Source organism: Macrobrachium rosenbergii, chromosome 25, assembly GCF_040412425.1.
Source record: "Macrobrachium rosenbergii isolate ZJJX-2024 chromosome 25, ASM4041242v1, whole genome shotgun sequence".
In the NCBI taxonomy this organism is placed as follows: domain Eukaryota; kingdom Metazoa; phylum Arthropoda; class Malacostraca; order Decapoda; family Palaemonidae; genus Macrobrachium; species Macrobrachium rosenbergii.
Window position 1 is genome coordinate 36314628 of NC_089765.1, and position 17701 is coordinate 36332328.

Sequence of the window (17701 nt, forward strand, 5' to 3'; positions counted from 1 at the left end):
CTTCTTATGAAGTGGTTACTGATCTCATTCATGAGTTCAATAATAATCATATAATAATTCTGAAGATTAGATCCCCACCTGTGAAGAAGTCTTCTGTTTCCAATCAGGACCTCTCTCTCTGTCTCCCTTTTCCTTATGGGGTTTCCCATCACCATAGGAAATGGAAGATTTGAAAATTAAGATTTTCTTTCTTCTTATGAAGTGGTTATTGATCTCATTCGTGAGTTCAATAATATTCATATAATACTTCTGAAGATTAAATCCCCACCTATGATCGCTCCTACTCCTGTTGAAGCTCTTCTAAGCTCAAGAAAGGATTCGAGAGTACCTCTGGATTTTCTTGGCTAAGGACAGATGGGGAAATAATCCCTGTTCCTCAAGAATTAGGTGGGATTAGGTTTGGTGGCTTACTTAGCCTAACCTCACTAGTTGAGTCCTTGGCCTAGCCTACATGACATCAGAGGAATGAGTTCCTCTCTGGCATTTAAGAAGAAGTCTGTTCATAGGATTTTGAATGCTGGTTCTTGGCTTTGCCAGACCACTTTCACTTCCTTTTACCTAAAGGACTTTGCCCACAGGTCCTTGGACACTTTTTCCTTGGGTCCGGTGGTGGCAATTGTGTAGTTCATCCAGTGGGGTAAAGTTTGGTGGCTTACTTAGCCTAGCCTATCTAGTTTGAACCTATATTATCAAACTTCCTCTCCAATATCCCAGAGCATATTCTTCAGGTTCGTGACTTCACAAGATGATTTTCCTATTCTTCATGAGTTTGGGACTGGGTTATGTTAGGTTGGATTTAATTCCCATCTTAGCCTACCCTTATATATCCTAGTTCTTCTTGTGCCTATAAGCATTAAGATCAGTCTTAAAGCTTTACGTAACATTGCTCAGGAACAGCACCATGGTGGTTCCTTAGTTAAGATAAAGGGGGGGGAGCTATCATCATAGAGCAACTCCTCTTTTGAGTAGCTTACTGAACTTATGTCATCATAGGGGATCTCGTTATAGGATGTCTCCTCTGTTGACGATGCACACTCCATTGAGAGCACTAGGACGTCTCCTCTGTCGACGGTGCAAAGTCCGTTGGCAGTGCACAACGTGACAGTAGAGTACAGTACTTAGCACGCATCTGCATAGAACATCTTCTCATAGGACATCCCCTGGGGTTATCCTATAATCTTCTCTGTATACAGTGCTGATGAATGGGGTTGCAGTAGCAAGCTCAACACAGACGTCAATCAGACACATTCCAGGATGAGGGATGTATGTCAGACAAGTTCAGTCACTGAAGTCTATGCCCATGCAAGGTACAGGAGTTCCACTTCTTTGGCAACGTGACGTGATTCAGCATGCCTACTTTCCCTTAATAGTTTCTACTGCCAGATTGGTTTTAATACCAATAATGTGTATACAAGAAGAACTTTTATGTTCATGGAATTTTGAACGACAGTCCTTAGCTATGCTAAACCACTTTCACTTCTGGTATCAATTAGATCTTATTGATAAAAACAGTGGAATTGATCTAGACACTAATCTCTTTTTTTTTCCAGCTGCATTCTCCTCTACCAAGATGATAAGAAAATAAGACCTATCAGACGTTGAACCTATAGAATACACATGACTGAAGTATTCCAACTGGTATAACATTTTGTTTTCTACACAACTGTATCTGTCAGTGGCATACCCTTCCTCTATCTCCCTGAAGGGGAAAGGAATGATATCAGACACGCATTGATAGATACCTTAGTTTCTTGTCTGAACAGATATATCCCTCAAGTAATCTGGAGACTAAGTTGTATATTTTCAGTCAAGGAAGGGTGTATGGAGCCCCTTTCCTTGGTCCTCGTGCTGGTATGTTGCACCTGGGAGGAGTGGGAGATGTAGACAGTAATTGCTGCTTACAATCCTCAGTATGATAACCACAACATCACGATACTAACATGGTCCCCAACGGTCCTAGCATCCTTACATGTCAGGTCTGCGACAATGGTAGTACTTGGACAGACAAAAGTACTTTCGGTATAATAGCCAACAAGGAATCAAAAGCAAGATGGTACTTTTTAGATGAAGTCAAGGGATAGGACAGTTGATCTTGATTTCCTGTTGTTGGCCCTGTTCTGATCTGCTTATTCTGCATATTTGAAGGTGACCAGTTAGACTGTTTTCCTTCGATGGTCTTGTGACACCAAAGACAGTATGACTTCTGTGTTACCCCCATAATCTAGTCTTGCAACCCAAGGCTAACAACTAGTTCGTTAGCTTCAAGCTGCCCGAGAAACGATGGCAAAGGGATCTTTTCTCTAGCTAAAGAACTGATCAACCGAGCGTACCATGACACTTCCCACTTGACATCAGTATGTTTCGGGGAAGATCTCTAGAAGGCAAAGTCATCCAATGTCTATCACATTCAGAAAGGACATGTAGTTCGAGTACTAGGATAGAATGTATTTGTGAAATTCACATTCATATCCTCTTACCTTGGAGTGTTGACCATAGGCAAAGGGACCATTTCTCTGCCTAGGAGATGACCTTCCGAGCGTACCCTACCATTTCCTAGTGGTCATCAGTACATTTGAGGCAACATCTCTAGGGGCCACAGTCATCCATCGGTCTATGACATTCAGGAAGAACCCGTCGATCTGGTACTAGGACAGAATGTAATTGTGCAGTTCACATTCTTATCCTTTTAGCCATGGGTCCTTGGACTCCTTTTCACTGGATCCTTGGTGGATGCTCAATAAGTCATGTGGTTTACCCAGCTTAGGACAGGTTGCATCTCACCTGCGGTGTGCAGCTACAGGGAGAAGGTGTGGGCGGGACTGACTTCTACCTTCCTCCTGTTTTCCATCCTCTTCCAGTGGACAGGGGAAGAGTGAACAAGCCATCACGAGCTGGACTGGCATGCATGTAAGTGATCTGCATGACTGAGTATCCAATCTATAATCCAGTTTTGTTTGGATTAATAGATGCAATTCCTACCTTCTCTCTAGCAAGGAGAGAGGACTGACTATGAGCAAGACAGTTGGTCATTTTTAGCTACATAGTCTTTGACATTGTGGGTTCGTCCATACCTTTCGAATCAAGGGTTTTCATACCTTCCTTTGATTAGAAGTACCCAGAAGTCTGGCAGTTGAACATCACACATGTTCAACAGATCAGAGGTATGGTATCCTTCCTTGGCTCTTTCATGACCAGGAGGAGAATATCAGGTGAGCCCAACCACCAGTCAGTTCAGAGAATTACTTGGAAACCTCCCTCCAACAGTAAGTTTCCTTATGTAAAGACCAAGGGTTTGTATTTGGGTATTTTTCCTAACATACAAACCTGAGGTCTTTACATAAAAGGCCCACCTCTTACCACCCCTCATTCTTTTACCTGGGCCGAAAGGCAAACTGAAGAGACTGAATGCATATCAGTTGGGTGGGTGGTACTTCCACCCCTACCATAGGTAACTGTTACCATAACTGCCTTGCAAAAGTATAATGGTTGGACTTTCCAGCTTCGCCGAAAGTTATCCATATGTAAAGACCTCATGTTTTTATGTTAAGAAAAATACAAATTAATTTAAAAATTGTCATATTTTTTACATGTACTGCATTAAAACACGTTTCTGAAATCATTTCATGAGAAAACTATCTTGTAATAAGTACTATATTAAATTTTGGCATCAGAACACTATGTTAATAATATCTATGCATGTCTTTTTCTTACGTATAAATTCAAGTTCAGAAAACTAATTCTACATGTAAAAAACATATGCACAGATCAGACTCTGCTTCCTTCTGGAGGCTTCAGGTCTCTTTAATTGAACACATTATCCATCTTTTTATCTACATTAAACATTTTAATACATACTCACCATAACTGTTTCTCACACTTGAAATTCTCAAATATTATTTAAGCATATCATCTGAGAGCTTCCATTTTTTATTTACAACAAATAACTAACCTTCAAAAAGAGATGGTCTGAAAGACACTTCACGCAAAGTAAATCTTGATTTCCTGGGCACTTTTTATCAGAACAATGAAAAGACCCTTGTCTCTCTGACTTAACTAATCAAGATTCATCACCTCTCCCATTCAACTATTATCAATAAAACTTAAGGTAAGAAAGTCCATACAATTAATCATTATCCCTATACCTAAACATTTATCTGCCTAAGAAACTTTTTCCCAATATTTCCTATTTTCAAATTACTCATACAAAGTCTCTATTGAAATACAGGATTCTAATCATTAAAACCATTCCAGACACCACTTCTAAGAGTTTCTTCCAGTTGTAATTCACTCAAGGGACTCCAAACCTACCAAGTAAGCTCTCTAATTACCAACATCTGTATTCAGATTACCTAGCACACTCACCTGTTTTCCCTTTCTGAAACCAGATAAAAAAAGATAATCACAGAAAATCTCTCTTCTCACTCCCTCATAACTACCATAAATACCATATTTACTGTCTCACCAGTGGCTTTCTCTCATTCATAAAATCCTTCAAGTAGCATCTGTGCCCTTTCACCAATACCCACAGTCTTTTTGATGAACCATGAGTTATCCTACATCTTTATCTACATCAGAAAAAAAACGTTATTCTTCCGTCATACCCCTTTATACTGTTTCATAATGGTCAAAGTATCCAGCTTCCCCTCCCTGTTACATTAAATATGCAAATTTTCACCTCTTACACATATATTCATTCAAACCCTGAAGACTGAACAGTTTTTTGTGTGGCTAATTTTGTAGCTATGAACTTGTGTGGAGTTACACTGTTATGGTTTATATTTTTCCTTGTGACTTTAACATTAAATAGACCTGAAAACTGCAAAGATAAAACAATGAAATTTCATAACCAATACAACAATGGTGTGAGAACAAAAGCTTCATGAGGCTATCTGTGCCCACTATAGTACCCTGTACTAAAGTGACAGAAAAGGTTTGCACTCCAGTCCTGCAAAATCAACTGAAAGGATTGTTTACAAATTATGAGCCAATATAAATGAAACAGATTTCTAGTCATACAGGGTCAATAGCCTGAGTCCTAATTGTAAACTTTGCTGTAAAATAATTACACAATCCTTAATAATCTAAATACTTCCTAAATCTTTGCTCTTTATGACAAGGAAACACAGCTGACTTTGCTTTAAATATAGTTTCTTAATTTCAAACAAGGAATGCTACACAATAATACTTGACAGATGATTCAGTATTAATCAATGTACTCAAAGCAATCAATATGCAATGCTGGACAACTAAAGCTACCAACCTATATCTAAGCTGAACATCTGACAATACACTACAACTAATAAATACTTGTTAATCAAAGAACTTCTCCAAAATGGACTCAATCTATTGATCAGTTACATATGAGGAATATCAGTTGCAATGCACATCGCTGACATCTTAAAACATCACTAAAAACTAGGTTCTTCAATTCGAAGACTTGTAACTGTAGCTGTATAATAGAATAAAATCTACACTACTCTCATTCCTAATGAATGTGCTTGGCTAAAACCACCTTGCAAGTGAAATTTGGAGCAAGGTAGAGAAGTTTGGACTGACCGGCAGCAAGAGACCAAAGGGGATGGATGAAAGGTAAATAGTAGAAAGTAATGGCTGGTGGCCTATGGAAAATGAAGATCCTTTATTACTGTCTACAGTCTGCCATGGAAGGCTCTCTGTAAGCAATACTCCCAATCAGGTGAATATATAATTAAAAGTTTGTATCCAAAACTTTGAGATAATGTTTTCCCAACATTACAGCTCTAACAAAAATTTCTGAGTTCATTTCAGTAACAAGGAGAGAAGTATGAATGAACCTAGGATCATGTCAGTAAAAACCCTGCACATAAATTCAGCAGTAAGGGAAAAAGTACACCACCTACAATTCTCATTTACATTTAAACTATTTAGTACTCTTTGTGTTCTCTGTATCTTTGTTTTGCAAACTGACAGTACTTTATTTTTGCTCAGGTAAATGCTGTGGAAGTATATTCATCAAACCAATAAAATATCTTGTCTACAATTTTTTGGCTGATATTTTCCTCTTTACTAATGAAAGTTGCTTATTCTGTGACAACTGGAGAAATTTATAAAAAAATTACTTATAACATACACAGAAAAGTGCAATACTTCAGTAAAAGAAAAGAAAACTAGAAAAAGAATTTAAACTGAAATATGCTAACAATCCATAATTTCATTAAAGGCCAGTTTAAACCTGTGATTTAAAACTTAATTTGGAAAGCTGGAGCATTGTAAACCAGATCTTGAAATCACTATGTTAAAAGATCAAGTGCTATTTCATAGGAAATGTTTAAAAAAGGATACAGTAATTCCATGGCGCAGTAAAAGCGAGATTTTTTCTAATTCAATATACAGTAGTTAGCAACTGATTTATTAGTTTTCCAAATGCTGACCAGTTGCAAAAACATAAAAGTTTACAATTCTCACAGCAATACAGTGTTTCACATCATAAAATACAGGTTCAGATAGCTATTATAACTACATGTAATTACCAAAAGCTATGGTAATGATGTGCAGTTATAATGCCATTTAATGTTCCTTTAAATATTAAATCACCATTATCATCACTGTTTATATATGAGCTTTTCCCTCAACAACATTAGAAGTGAAATAATTTCTCTCCCTTCTCTTCTGTCTTGCATACATTCTATCTAAATTCCCAACTAGTCTGGAACTTCATCTATGCCATTTTCCATGATTTGAAGTGCCTTCCTACAGGTCTGTGCCCGCTCCCATACATACTATTTTCTGACTTTTGTTCCTCATCCTTCTCATCATATGCCCCAAAGCATCTCAATCTTCATAAAATAACTTGAATGTAGATTTTTAGTGAACAGTTAATATATAAAAAATTTCAATCACTGTAATTAAAACATGTTATGATTAGCAGTGACTGGTTGCATTTTTATAGAATTAACATGCACAAGAACTTAACATTAACAATAATTCCTAATGGTCAATTTTGTAATAACAAACCTTGAATAACACCCAATTCTTGAATCAAATCAAGAGTTAAACCTACAGGAAATACTTTACAAGGACATGCAACCATTAACTGCCAAATTAAAGACATTTTTTGTGCCAAATTCCACACTTTAAAAGTAATCAAATTTGGGTAAAAAAATCTTTATGCACAACCATTCATGGTCATAAACACTACAAAAATGCTAACAAAAATTAGGCAAAATCTACATATGAAAACACTACAGCAAATCAAAGTCACAGAGTACAAACATTAACAATCAAAATACTGTACAATACTAACAAAATAAGAAATAATCCAGACACCACATACAGTGTATTAAGAGAAAAGTTCCCCGGTTTAGGTTAAAAACTGATGAAAGCATTTAGTGCTAGTTCTACATAAAAGAAGTCACCAAAATTTTGACAGCACATGTTGAATAGCAGCTCAACTCACACCAAAGCCTTGTTGTAGGTTAGGCCACATACCTGCCTCGAAACATAAGGCTGGAGAGGATGAGACTAGGTCGATCACGGGACCTAATGCGGCAGGAACCCCCCTCAGCACGCAGCTGCGAGTTAGGACTAAACCCTAAACTTGTAACCAACACACCACCTGTACCCTCACCTACAAGTGTGCCTGGGCAAGACCCTGATCTGGTCCACAGACGCCACCAAAGGGAGTGAAGCAAGCAGGCAACAATTATTATGCTCTCACAAGAGCAAGCTCCAGCAAAGATGAGAGAATGCCACTTACATCAAAGTTTACCAGAAATTCTATATCCTTCCACAGGGGAGAGAAAAGCAGCAAAACTCAAAAATAATTTCAGAATTTGCAATATAAATGAACTCCCATATTTCACTTAGTTCTATGAGGTAACCAAACCCATTTGTTATCCATCATGATTCCATAAATAACAATTAATTTGACACAATAATACCTAGGTATAAAGTAACCATCACCAAGAAAGTGATATTACCTTGTCCACCACCACTATCTTTCTTCAAAATTAAACTCCTTTATATTTTTAACCAGAAAATTAAATTTTCTTTATTTTGCAAGTATTGTGCACATAAAAATTATGCCCTCAAAATTTGATAGATAGAGATGAAAATTAGGAAAAGGGATGTTCATAAGACAAGCCATTGCACAACACAACCAAAATATATCCACACAATCAGTTATATCAGTATACAGTATAGCTTTTCTAGATTTATAGAATCACTTTGTTTTCAAGTATTCTCTGACATACACATTCATTTCCAAGACATATGTCAAAAATAATTTAATAAAACAGAATTTATAAATAAAAATGAAAGAATATGAAACACCCTGAAAAGGTAGTATGAATACCTAAACTATGCAAATTATGCCATTGCAAGGCATACCTTACTGAACCAATTCTAAAAATTGCTTTTTTATTAAAAAGTGAACCTGACTGTGACTAAGTAATATAAAAATATATACCATATCTTATTTCATTATCTTTATTAAGAATAATAAGTTGCTCTAAATACTGTATACCCTATTGATAATGAATATTGGGAATGAGGCAGGCACTGAGCACAGCCCCAACATAACACTTATTGTGGTGACAGTTGGTGGGCAATTGTACAAATATACAGTGCATGTGTAAGAACTGAGGAAATGCACAAAGATGTTCCCCATTACCTTTATACCACTGAAAAGAGCAACGTCAATTCATAAGGTAAGATGTGTTGACCCTCCAGTGAAAATTAGGAAATTCAGAATAACTTTCAGGTTTCACAGACACAAACCCACTGCAAATGCCTATTACACAGATTGAGAATGAAAGACCAAACTGAGTTTCAACAGTAATTAGTTATTTGTGGTGCTTACATGCATTATTAATCCATCTGGTTTCCTTGTCTCTCTCTTCATCAGTTAGCCTCTTGTGTTAGTAATCAACAGCAACCCTTGCAATGTGTAAAACTTTTAAGGGGAGTGCCAACACCATAAGGCCCCATTATAAAGTAAATGACTGTTTCTACCTTACGATTGAAGGTATTTGCTTCAAATTTTTACCACCTATTCTACAACTAATAATGAAAATTCTCTAGTGAGGAAATTTAGAAATTCAACCTTTAAGTTTATTTATTTTGCAGTTGACAAAAATCATGATGTCACTTTTCAAAATTAATATGCAAAATTAAAAGTTGCACAGAAAAGTGATTTTCCCAAAGACAAAATAAGGATATATAGTTATACTACACTGTAACAGTTTCACTGAATTTGGTTCAGTCTTCTTGGAGAAATAAGCATTTAGTTTTGAAAAAATAAGTTTTTAGAAAGCAGCAAAAGAAAAACAGTGTACAGGTAGTCCCAGGTTAACGGCAGGCTTGGTTAAGGCCAATCCAGTTTTAAGGGGCTTGTCTAGCAATGAAAATTGGCAATTTTCAGCGCCAAAAATTGCTGATTTCTGCTTATCAGCGCTGATAATTGGGTACTGGCATCAATACATACCTAACAGAGCCACCGACAAGCGAAAATCGGCAGCGCCAATAAGCCCTAAAAATAGTTGATTTTCGGTTGGCGGCGATTTTCGGTTATCATCACACCCTCAGAACGGAACCCCCGCCGATAACTGGGGACTGCCTGTATAACTTACTTGATCCTATCATGAATTATTCATAGAGACTTTTTTAACAAGTCTTTTTTACAATTTGTGGTTCACTGTGTCATATAAGCAATGAACAAAACTGTCAATAAACCAATCTAAAAAAAAAAATTTTTCTAGCATTATCGCTTCAGGATATGTTTATTTAGACATAAAACAGTTGACAACTGTTAATAACTAAAATTCAATAATTCCTCGAAATTCGGCAGTCGGTGCACCCCTTAAAATCTACTGATTTGTACTTGTTTTTGAGCTACGATAATTTGGGGTATGTCTTTCATAATAAGAATTTATAAACCACAACTGACTACTGTTTGTCTCTCACTACGGTCACCCCTCTTCTGTCACAACTATATTCAAGACTCCTCTAACTGCATCACTTCTTGTCAATATTATTTTGTTATTCTTCATCAGCACATACACTGTCATTCACTCATCAACTACTACACTGAAAGAAACTTTGTTCTGAAAACAATAGTACCAAGCACCAAATAGCTATCTATTGGTCATGTGAACAGCATTCATAACCACATGACCCACATTCATTTGCCTGGAATACAGATAACTCAAGATGACTTGAAACTGGTCGTATACACATTTCATTGTCATATGGTTTGTCATCAGATACAGGATTACATTTTACCATCCATTCTTTATGATCCTTTAGTGACTGTTCCTCGACAAACTTCTTTTTTCCTATCTTAAATTGTCCAGAAAATTGATGGCCACAAAATTATAAGTCAATTCAGAATACTTTCAACTAGCCTTTGAAAAAGAGCAAAACGATCAACCTGATAATCACTGTTGAAAATATCCATGCTTAACTAATGCTGGTGCAGTTTTGTTGAGCAAATCTGCAGTAAATAGATCATCCACAAATATGAAATGAGCTGAAAATGACTGGATGAATACTGGTTCCATACTTTCATATTTTTGTCAGTGCCAAAAAATGTACACATGATGTTGCTGAGATGAGAATGCTTCAAATACTACAATGTTTGGAAAGGATAATACATCTGTTATATAGAGTTCATTTGGGCAAAAAACCCCACTGTGAGAAGTTTGCAATGTCTTTCCCTTTCCAAGTACCAAACTAGTCTTACAAAGACCATCTTCTCCATATCTGGCAAGGACAAGATGTCAAAGCAATTGGTCCGCAGCTGGACAGCAAAAATTTATCATTGTATGGCTTAAAACAAGCTAAACAGCAGCCACTTCTCAAACACAGTACAAGGATAGTTGCTACTCTACAATATTCTATTTATGATGCTACATGATAAACAGGTTTGTGTTCCTAGTAACATTCCCGATCATAACATATGGAATATATTCTGGGTGTACAATCTTCATGGCTGAGTAAAATTATCATTAAATGGAAGTTCATGACTCATTCCTGTAAGCTTGGAGATTACAAATATTTACTTCCTGCCTCTGCCTGTAATATCCTAGAGTGCTCTTTCATTCATGGGGAACACTACAATATGTTCACCAAAGATGTTACTTACTTCTGAAGGACTTGTCACATAATGGCCATTAACCTTCAAAACTTGCAAATTCTGAAAGTCTTACTCTTTTTCTTAAATACAGCAGACCACCAAGAGGAATCAGGCAAAGAAATAACTTAAATATTTAAATAATGGCAGTAACAAAGTGGGAATGGTTAGCTTTCAAGTCTGCTTTAGCTAACATATATTGTTTAAATCAAATAATGTTAAAAATTATAAATACGAGAAGACAAGGTCTAGGAGCAAATATTCCAGCTATCTTCCTCACGTTTTCCCATACGATAGAATTGGGCAGATGATAACCTGCTATCTTTGTTAATCAAAATTAGGCTTTACACTTATAATCTATCAAATTTTCTTGTTTTATGTCTACAAAATCTAGTAAATGTTTTACTGGCTTAATGCAGGATTCTAAATTCCTCTAATCACCAAAGAACTGCTTTAAAGATAACCATGATTCAGTTCTATTCTTAACATGGTGACATGATGTCTCCCTCTACTCTCGACAGGTTCTAAACAAGTCATGATTTTCAAATGTTTATTTGATTGGCCCTTTGGTGGCAGTATATGAAGTTCTGTCTACACCTAAATAAGGGGAAAGGATGAATATCCTTCCTTTTCTTCGCACTATTAACCCTTTAACGCCGAAGCCCTATTTACAAAAACGTCTCCCGTATGCCGGCGGCATTCGGTGACTTAGCGCCGAAGCGGAAAAAAAGTTTTTTTCAAAAAATCACAGCACGCTTAGTTTTTAAGATTAAGAGTTCATTTTTGGCTAATTTTTTTGTCATTGCCTGAAGTTTAGTATGCAACCATCAGAAATGAAAAAAATATCATTATCATATATAAATATTGGAATATATAACAGCGAAAAAAAAACTCGTATATAATTGTATACAAATCGCTGTAAAGCAAAACGGTTAAAGCTAATGTGTTAGTTTTTTTAGTTGTATTGTACACTAAATTGTGATGATTTTGGTATATAACAAATTTTAAAACGATCAAAGCAACACAGAGAAAATATTATCACAAAATGATACATGAATTAAACGTAACAGCGGACGTAAAAAATGTTTTTCAAAAATTCACCATAAATCGAAATATTGTGCTAGAGACTTCCAATTTGTTGAAAAATGAAGCTAATTGATTGAATATTATTAGACTGTGTTTTAGCTTACAATTGCAGTTTTCAACCATTTCGGTCGAGTTAAAGTTGACCGAAAGTCGAATTTTTCTATTTATATGATTTATATGGAAATATTTCAAAACTGATAAAGCTACAACCAAGAGTTATTTTTGTTGTATTGTACATGAAATTGCGCACATTTTCATATATAAAACTTTATGTAACGACTAATATAAAGCGGTGCAAATATTACGACAACGAGACGAAAGAATTTCTGAGATGTTCGGCCGAGTTACAGCGCAGGCGTTAGGAAAATGTTTTTAAAGACTCACCATAAATCGAAATATTGTGCTAGAGACTTCCAATTTATTGCAAAATGAAGTTAAACGATTGAATATTACTAGAATGTAAAGTTTTAGCTTACAATTGCGTTTTTACCATTTCGGTCGAGTTAAAGTTGACCGAAGGTTGAAATTTTGACAGTTATCGTGATTTATGTGAAAATATTTCAAAACTGATAAAAGCTACAACCATGAGCTATTTTCTGTTGTATTCTACATGAAATTGCACACATTTTCATAAATAAAAGTTTATGTAACGACTAATGTAAAACGATGCAAACATTACGACAACATGACGAAAGAATTTCAGAGATGTTCGGCCGAGTTACCACATAAGCGTAAGGAAAAAATTTTTTTTTCAGAAATTCACCATAAATCGAAATATTGTGCTAGAGACTTCCAGTTTGTTGCAAAATGAAGGTACATGATTGAATATTACTAGAATGTAAGAGTTTTAGCTTATAATTGCGTTTTTACCATTTCGGTCGAGTTAAAGTTGACGAAGCTTGAAATTTTGGCAGTTATCGTGATTTATATGAAAATATTTCAAAACTGATAAAAGCTACAACCATGAGTTATTTTCTGTTGTATTCTACATGAAATTGCGCACATTTCCATATATAAAACTTTATGTAACGACTAATATAAAACAGTGCAAACATTACGACAATGTGAAAGAATTTCTGGCGCGGACGTAAGGAAAAGTTTTTCAAAAATTCACCATAAATCGAAATATTGTGCTAGAGACTTCAATTGGTTGCAAAATGAAGGTAAATGATTGAATATTATTAGATGGTAAGAGTTTTAGCTTAAAATTGCATTTTTACCATTTCGGTCGAGTCAAAGTTGACCGAAGGTTGAAATTTTGGCAGTTATCGTGGTTTATATGAAAATATTTCCAAACTGATAAAAGCTACAACCATGGGTTGTATTTTGCTGTATTGTACATGAAATTGCACACATTTTCATATATAAAACTTTATGTAACGGCTAATATAGAACAGTGCAAAAATTACGACAAAATGACGAAAGGATTTATGAAATTTTCGGCTGAGTTACATACCATGCGTAAGAAAAAGTTTTTCAAAAATTCACCATAAATCGAAATATTGTGCTAGAGACTTCCAATTTGTTGCAAAATGAAGGTACATGATTGAATATTACTAGAATGTAAGAGTTTTAGCTTAAAATTGCGTTTTTCGACCATTTCGGTCGAGTCAAAGTTGACCGAAGGTTGAAATTTTTTGTAGTCGACGTACGGTACGTCCACTCGGCACCCAACAGACAATTTTAGTCGCCGTATGATACGTCCAATAGGCGTTTAAGGGTTAATACAGCCTCTGGGGTTGCCTGCTAGTATGCCTCATAAAAAATGGTCAGAATTTTCTGTCACTATTGTACCCCCCTCATAGATCCTAGTGCAAACCATAGTTTTACTGAATTACTCCAAGCCATATTCTGACCCTATGTTAATTTCTACATACCTGTTATGAACATTTCCTAATATCCAATGGGGTACTTGGGTTCAGCACCCCTGCAGGTTCAGAATCTTCTAATTATTTTGAGGGAAAAAGATGTCTCACCTAAGAAGCTACCTAGGCTTGTCAATTAATGGGGTAATGGGGTCTATGAAGAAAAAATATCTAAATTTTTAAACTAAAATTGATCTTTTCATACAGAATATCGTTATTCTAGGTAATAATGATCAACCATTCTCCCTAATCCTATAAACTGCAGCTGGTTCAACACTACACAGAGAACAATAAATCTTTAGTACAAGGGAAGCTCAAGGACAAGGATGCAAAACCACAAAGCTGGAAAAGCTGACTCTATTCCTGGGACATGTCTGGAGCTGATGCTACCATAAGGGAAGACTGATGTAAAGTAACGGGCTTGTATGAGTGAGTAGTTAGTAATGATGGCAATCAAAAGTGCCTGCTTTTTGCTCACACATCTAGTGCTTAAAGTGTGCACTGTGATTGTTTGAAAATTATAGTGACTTCTTGGTAATTAAAGTTAATTTACTATGATTGTAAATTCCACCCTACAGTGACTGTTTGGTATTCATGCCATGTGGGCAGAGGGACAGTGCCTAAGAAACATGTAACAGTACCTGGGCAAACATGAAATGTGCCAGTCTTGATGGAGTGAAACCTGAAAATGTACAAAAGTAAATGGATCTGTGATGTGCATACTGATGATTGAAAAGTGCGGAAAGGCCATTGTGAGTTGGAAACTTTTAAAGATTATTTGGAACTGACACTGAGACATATAGTTGATCATGTCTCTGTCAAGATGGATGAAGTGAAAAATAAGGTTATTGGTAAGAGAGGAAATTTTCCATGTTGACACATTGAAATCTTCCTATGTTTACACAGTCAAAACGAGGATGAAGAGTGCTAAAAAGAACTGATTGTTGATTCTGCAGATACTGAGCAAGTGTTAAAGAAAAACAAGAAGAAGAAAGATGTAGTTGAGGCTTTGGGAAGAATTCAAATTGTTGACAGCAGATTTAGAGAGATAAATAGTTATCAATTTTGAAACTGAAGGGGAAAGAAATGATGATATATGTAAGGTTGGTAACGCTGACAGAGTAACTATAAAAATGTAAAGCACCTCTCATACAAAATTACAATCCGTAATGCATTAGGTGAAGGGTCAAGGAAGACCTCATTATCAACCTGACAGCATAAAATGAGAACAAGATTTCAAGAAATTCTGATAAACCAGCTGCTAAGAACACCACATATATCTAAATGTGATACACTGTGAGAGACTTAATTCATAAGAATCATAGTACAGTACGATAAAGCTAGAGTGGAGACATTCAATGTAAGAGACATATATTACATCAATATGTTTCCATTGTCAAAAGGTATGGTCACATAGGCCACAAATGCTCTGGTGAAGAGGTAAAAGATGATCCATGCAGTGGTAAATGTTCAGAAAATCATACAATGAACTATAATTCTTTGGTTAAAATATGCTTATATAAATTACATAAAAATTCAAAATCCTGATATGAATCATGCAGTGGATGAAAGATGATTTAACATTAGATTAGACTGAAAGGGTTAGAAACAGAACTGAAAGTGGATGCAAACAGGATGTGTGACTCTATACATATTAAACTGATGGACATGGAAAAGTTGAAATTAAATGGAGATAGGACTGAATGTTCCAGCCTCAAAATCTAAGCACCAAAGATGTTGAGGCTCAATTCAGCAAAAGATTCTAGAACAATATTTTAGATCTTTGAAAAAATCTGCCCAAAAATTGTTTCAAAGAAACAGTATTAAAAACATTCACTTTTACTGACTTCTACACCAGCCAAAAACATGAACATGGACTAATTTTAAAGGTGTGACCCAGCAGCGTTATCTTTTTTTGATGAAGTGGGGCCAACAGTCAAAAACATAAGCAAATATATGTAAAAAAAAAAATAAGGTACAGAGTTAAAAAAATCTGATATTTCAAACATCTTTAAGACTTATCTTTCTGACACTGCTGTTAACATCTAGTCATCTACCTAAATCAACTATCAGAAGCCCTTCCTTTCTGCACTCCTTTGTGGCTCGCTTCATTAGCCTATTGTATCATATAATCAGGGACTCAATGGCTCTTGTTAGGATTTAGTACAATCACCTGGTCAATGCATTTAAGTCCTTACCTCAGCAGCTGTTATTTCTTCCCAAGATACATAAATATATGATACAGCCTCTCCCTTTTTGTATCATACTTCTGACATATTTTAAAGGATGACTGTCATTAATTTCTTCCTTCCATCCAAACGGAGCAAGCCAACTTGACAATTTTTTCCAACCTCTACTCCAGCACTTCTTCAATAGTTTTACTGCCTTCTCCACCAACCTTTCTTCTACTTCTCAATATGTAATGCATTTTCTTTTCTTTTGTATGCTTTTATTGTAAAATTCTTTTCCCCACCCTCTATTCCTTTCACTTTCTCATGCTTTCACAAATTCATCAAAGACTGGTTTTCCAACTGTGCTTTAAACTGCTTGTTATTCCTCATAGCCCCAAGCTCTTACGTTGGTCATCTTACCTATTAGCTCTCCTGTCAATTTTCTACTGCTTCTTCTGTCATGTCAACACTCCCCAGCTTATGTCTGTTCTCTGCATTCAGTTGATTTTTAAAGTGATGCTTCACCATATCATTTTGTTCTTTACAGATTTTTTGAGTAATGCCTAATCATCCCACTACAGGTACACAACCCTTTATCCAAAATCCTTGGGACCAGATGTGTTTTGGTTTTTGGAATGTTCTGGATTTCAGAACTGTAGGATGAGGAGCATAATCAATCATCACTACTGCAGCAAAAACATATTTTTTTCCTTTTTTCATGTCTTTTCATTATATTTATTTATTCGTTATGGTTTATCATTATTTATATTAATATACTGTTAAGTGAATGTGAGATAATTAAAATTATCAATAATAAAATAGTGGGACAATTAAGGCCATATTCGTATGTTCACTAACATGTGTTAGTGAACATACGTTCTGTAAAATGCAAAAATATACATAATCAAAATACAGTAATTGTAATTCAACTTGTGAATTTTAACAATACGCAAGACTATAAAATACATTTCATCATATAGATCTTGGAGAGGGTTGCTGTTTCTTGTCACTATGTCGTCATCAGTTTGTAGTCATACATTTGAGGATGGTCCAGAAACACGATTCGCAAGTGATGACGCATCACTACAAAACACTGTGTGGGATTTTTCATATCACCATATTCAAGTTAAAATTATTGTTAAATTCTTGTTTTCACAAAGAAATAATTATGTAAAGCAAATATTGAGTAATTTTTGCCATCAGCAGTCAAATAATCACGATCATGGTAACATTCAAACTTAGTGCCGTCCACAACATGTGTCTAAAAACAGAATAGAAATAAAGGGCAGGCAGTCAATGGCTAACAGATCTCCATGGCAACCAGCCAGCCAATCAGGTTTTAGCTGTGTTCTGTCTGAGAAAGAATGTTTTGCTTACATGAAGCTGATGATGACTTCAGAAGTGTGTGTTTTGAATACAGTACGTAGTTTCTAATAGCAGTATGTTTTTACTAATTACCCGGACAGAAT

General features: G+C 35.6%; 1 protein-coding gene across 14 annotated transcripts in view; it reads right to left on the bottom strand.

The window, feature by feature from the left end:
• The window catches only part of POSH (Plenty of SH3s), a 235756-nt gene that overhangs the window by 22023 nt on the left and 196032 nt on the right, over window positions 1-17701 (bottom strand). For 7 of the 14 annotated variants that reach the window (XM_067127346.1, XM_067127339.1, XM_067127337.1 and 4 more), the window contains one exon: window positions 7468-7635. The exons of the other annotated variants lie outside the window; for them this stretch is intronic. In XM_067127346.1, the coding sequence (XP_066983447.1) occupies window positions 7468-7635 (168 nt within the window). The remainder of the gene's footprint in view (window positions 1-7467; window positions 7636-17701) is intronic. 14 annotated transcript variants of the gene reach the window in all.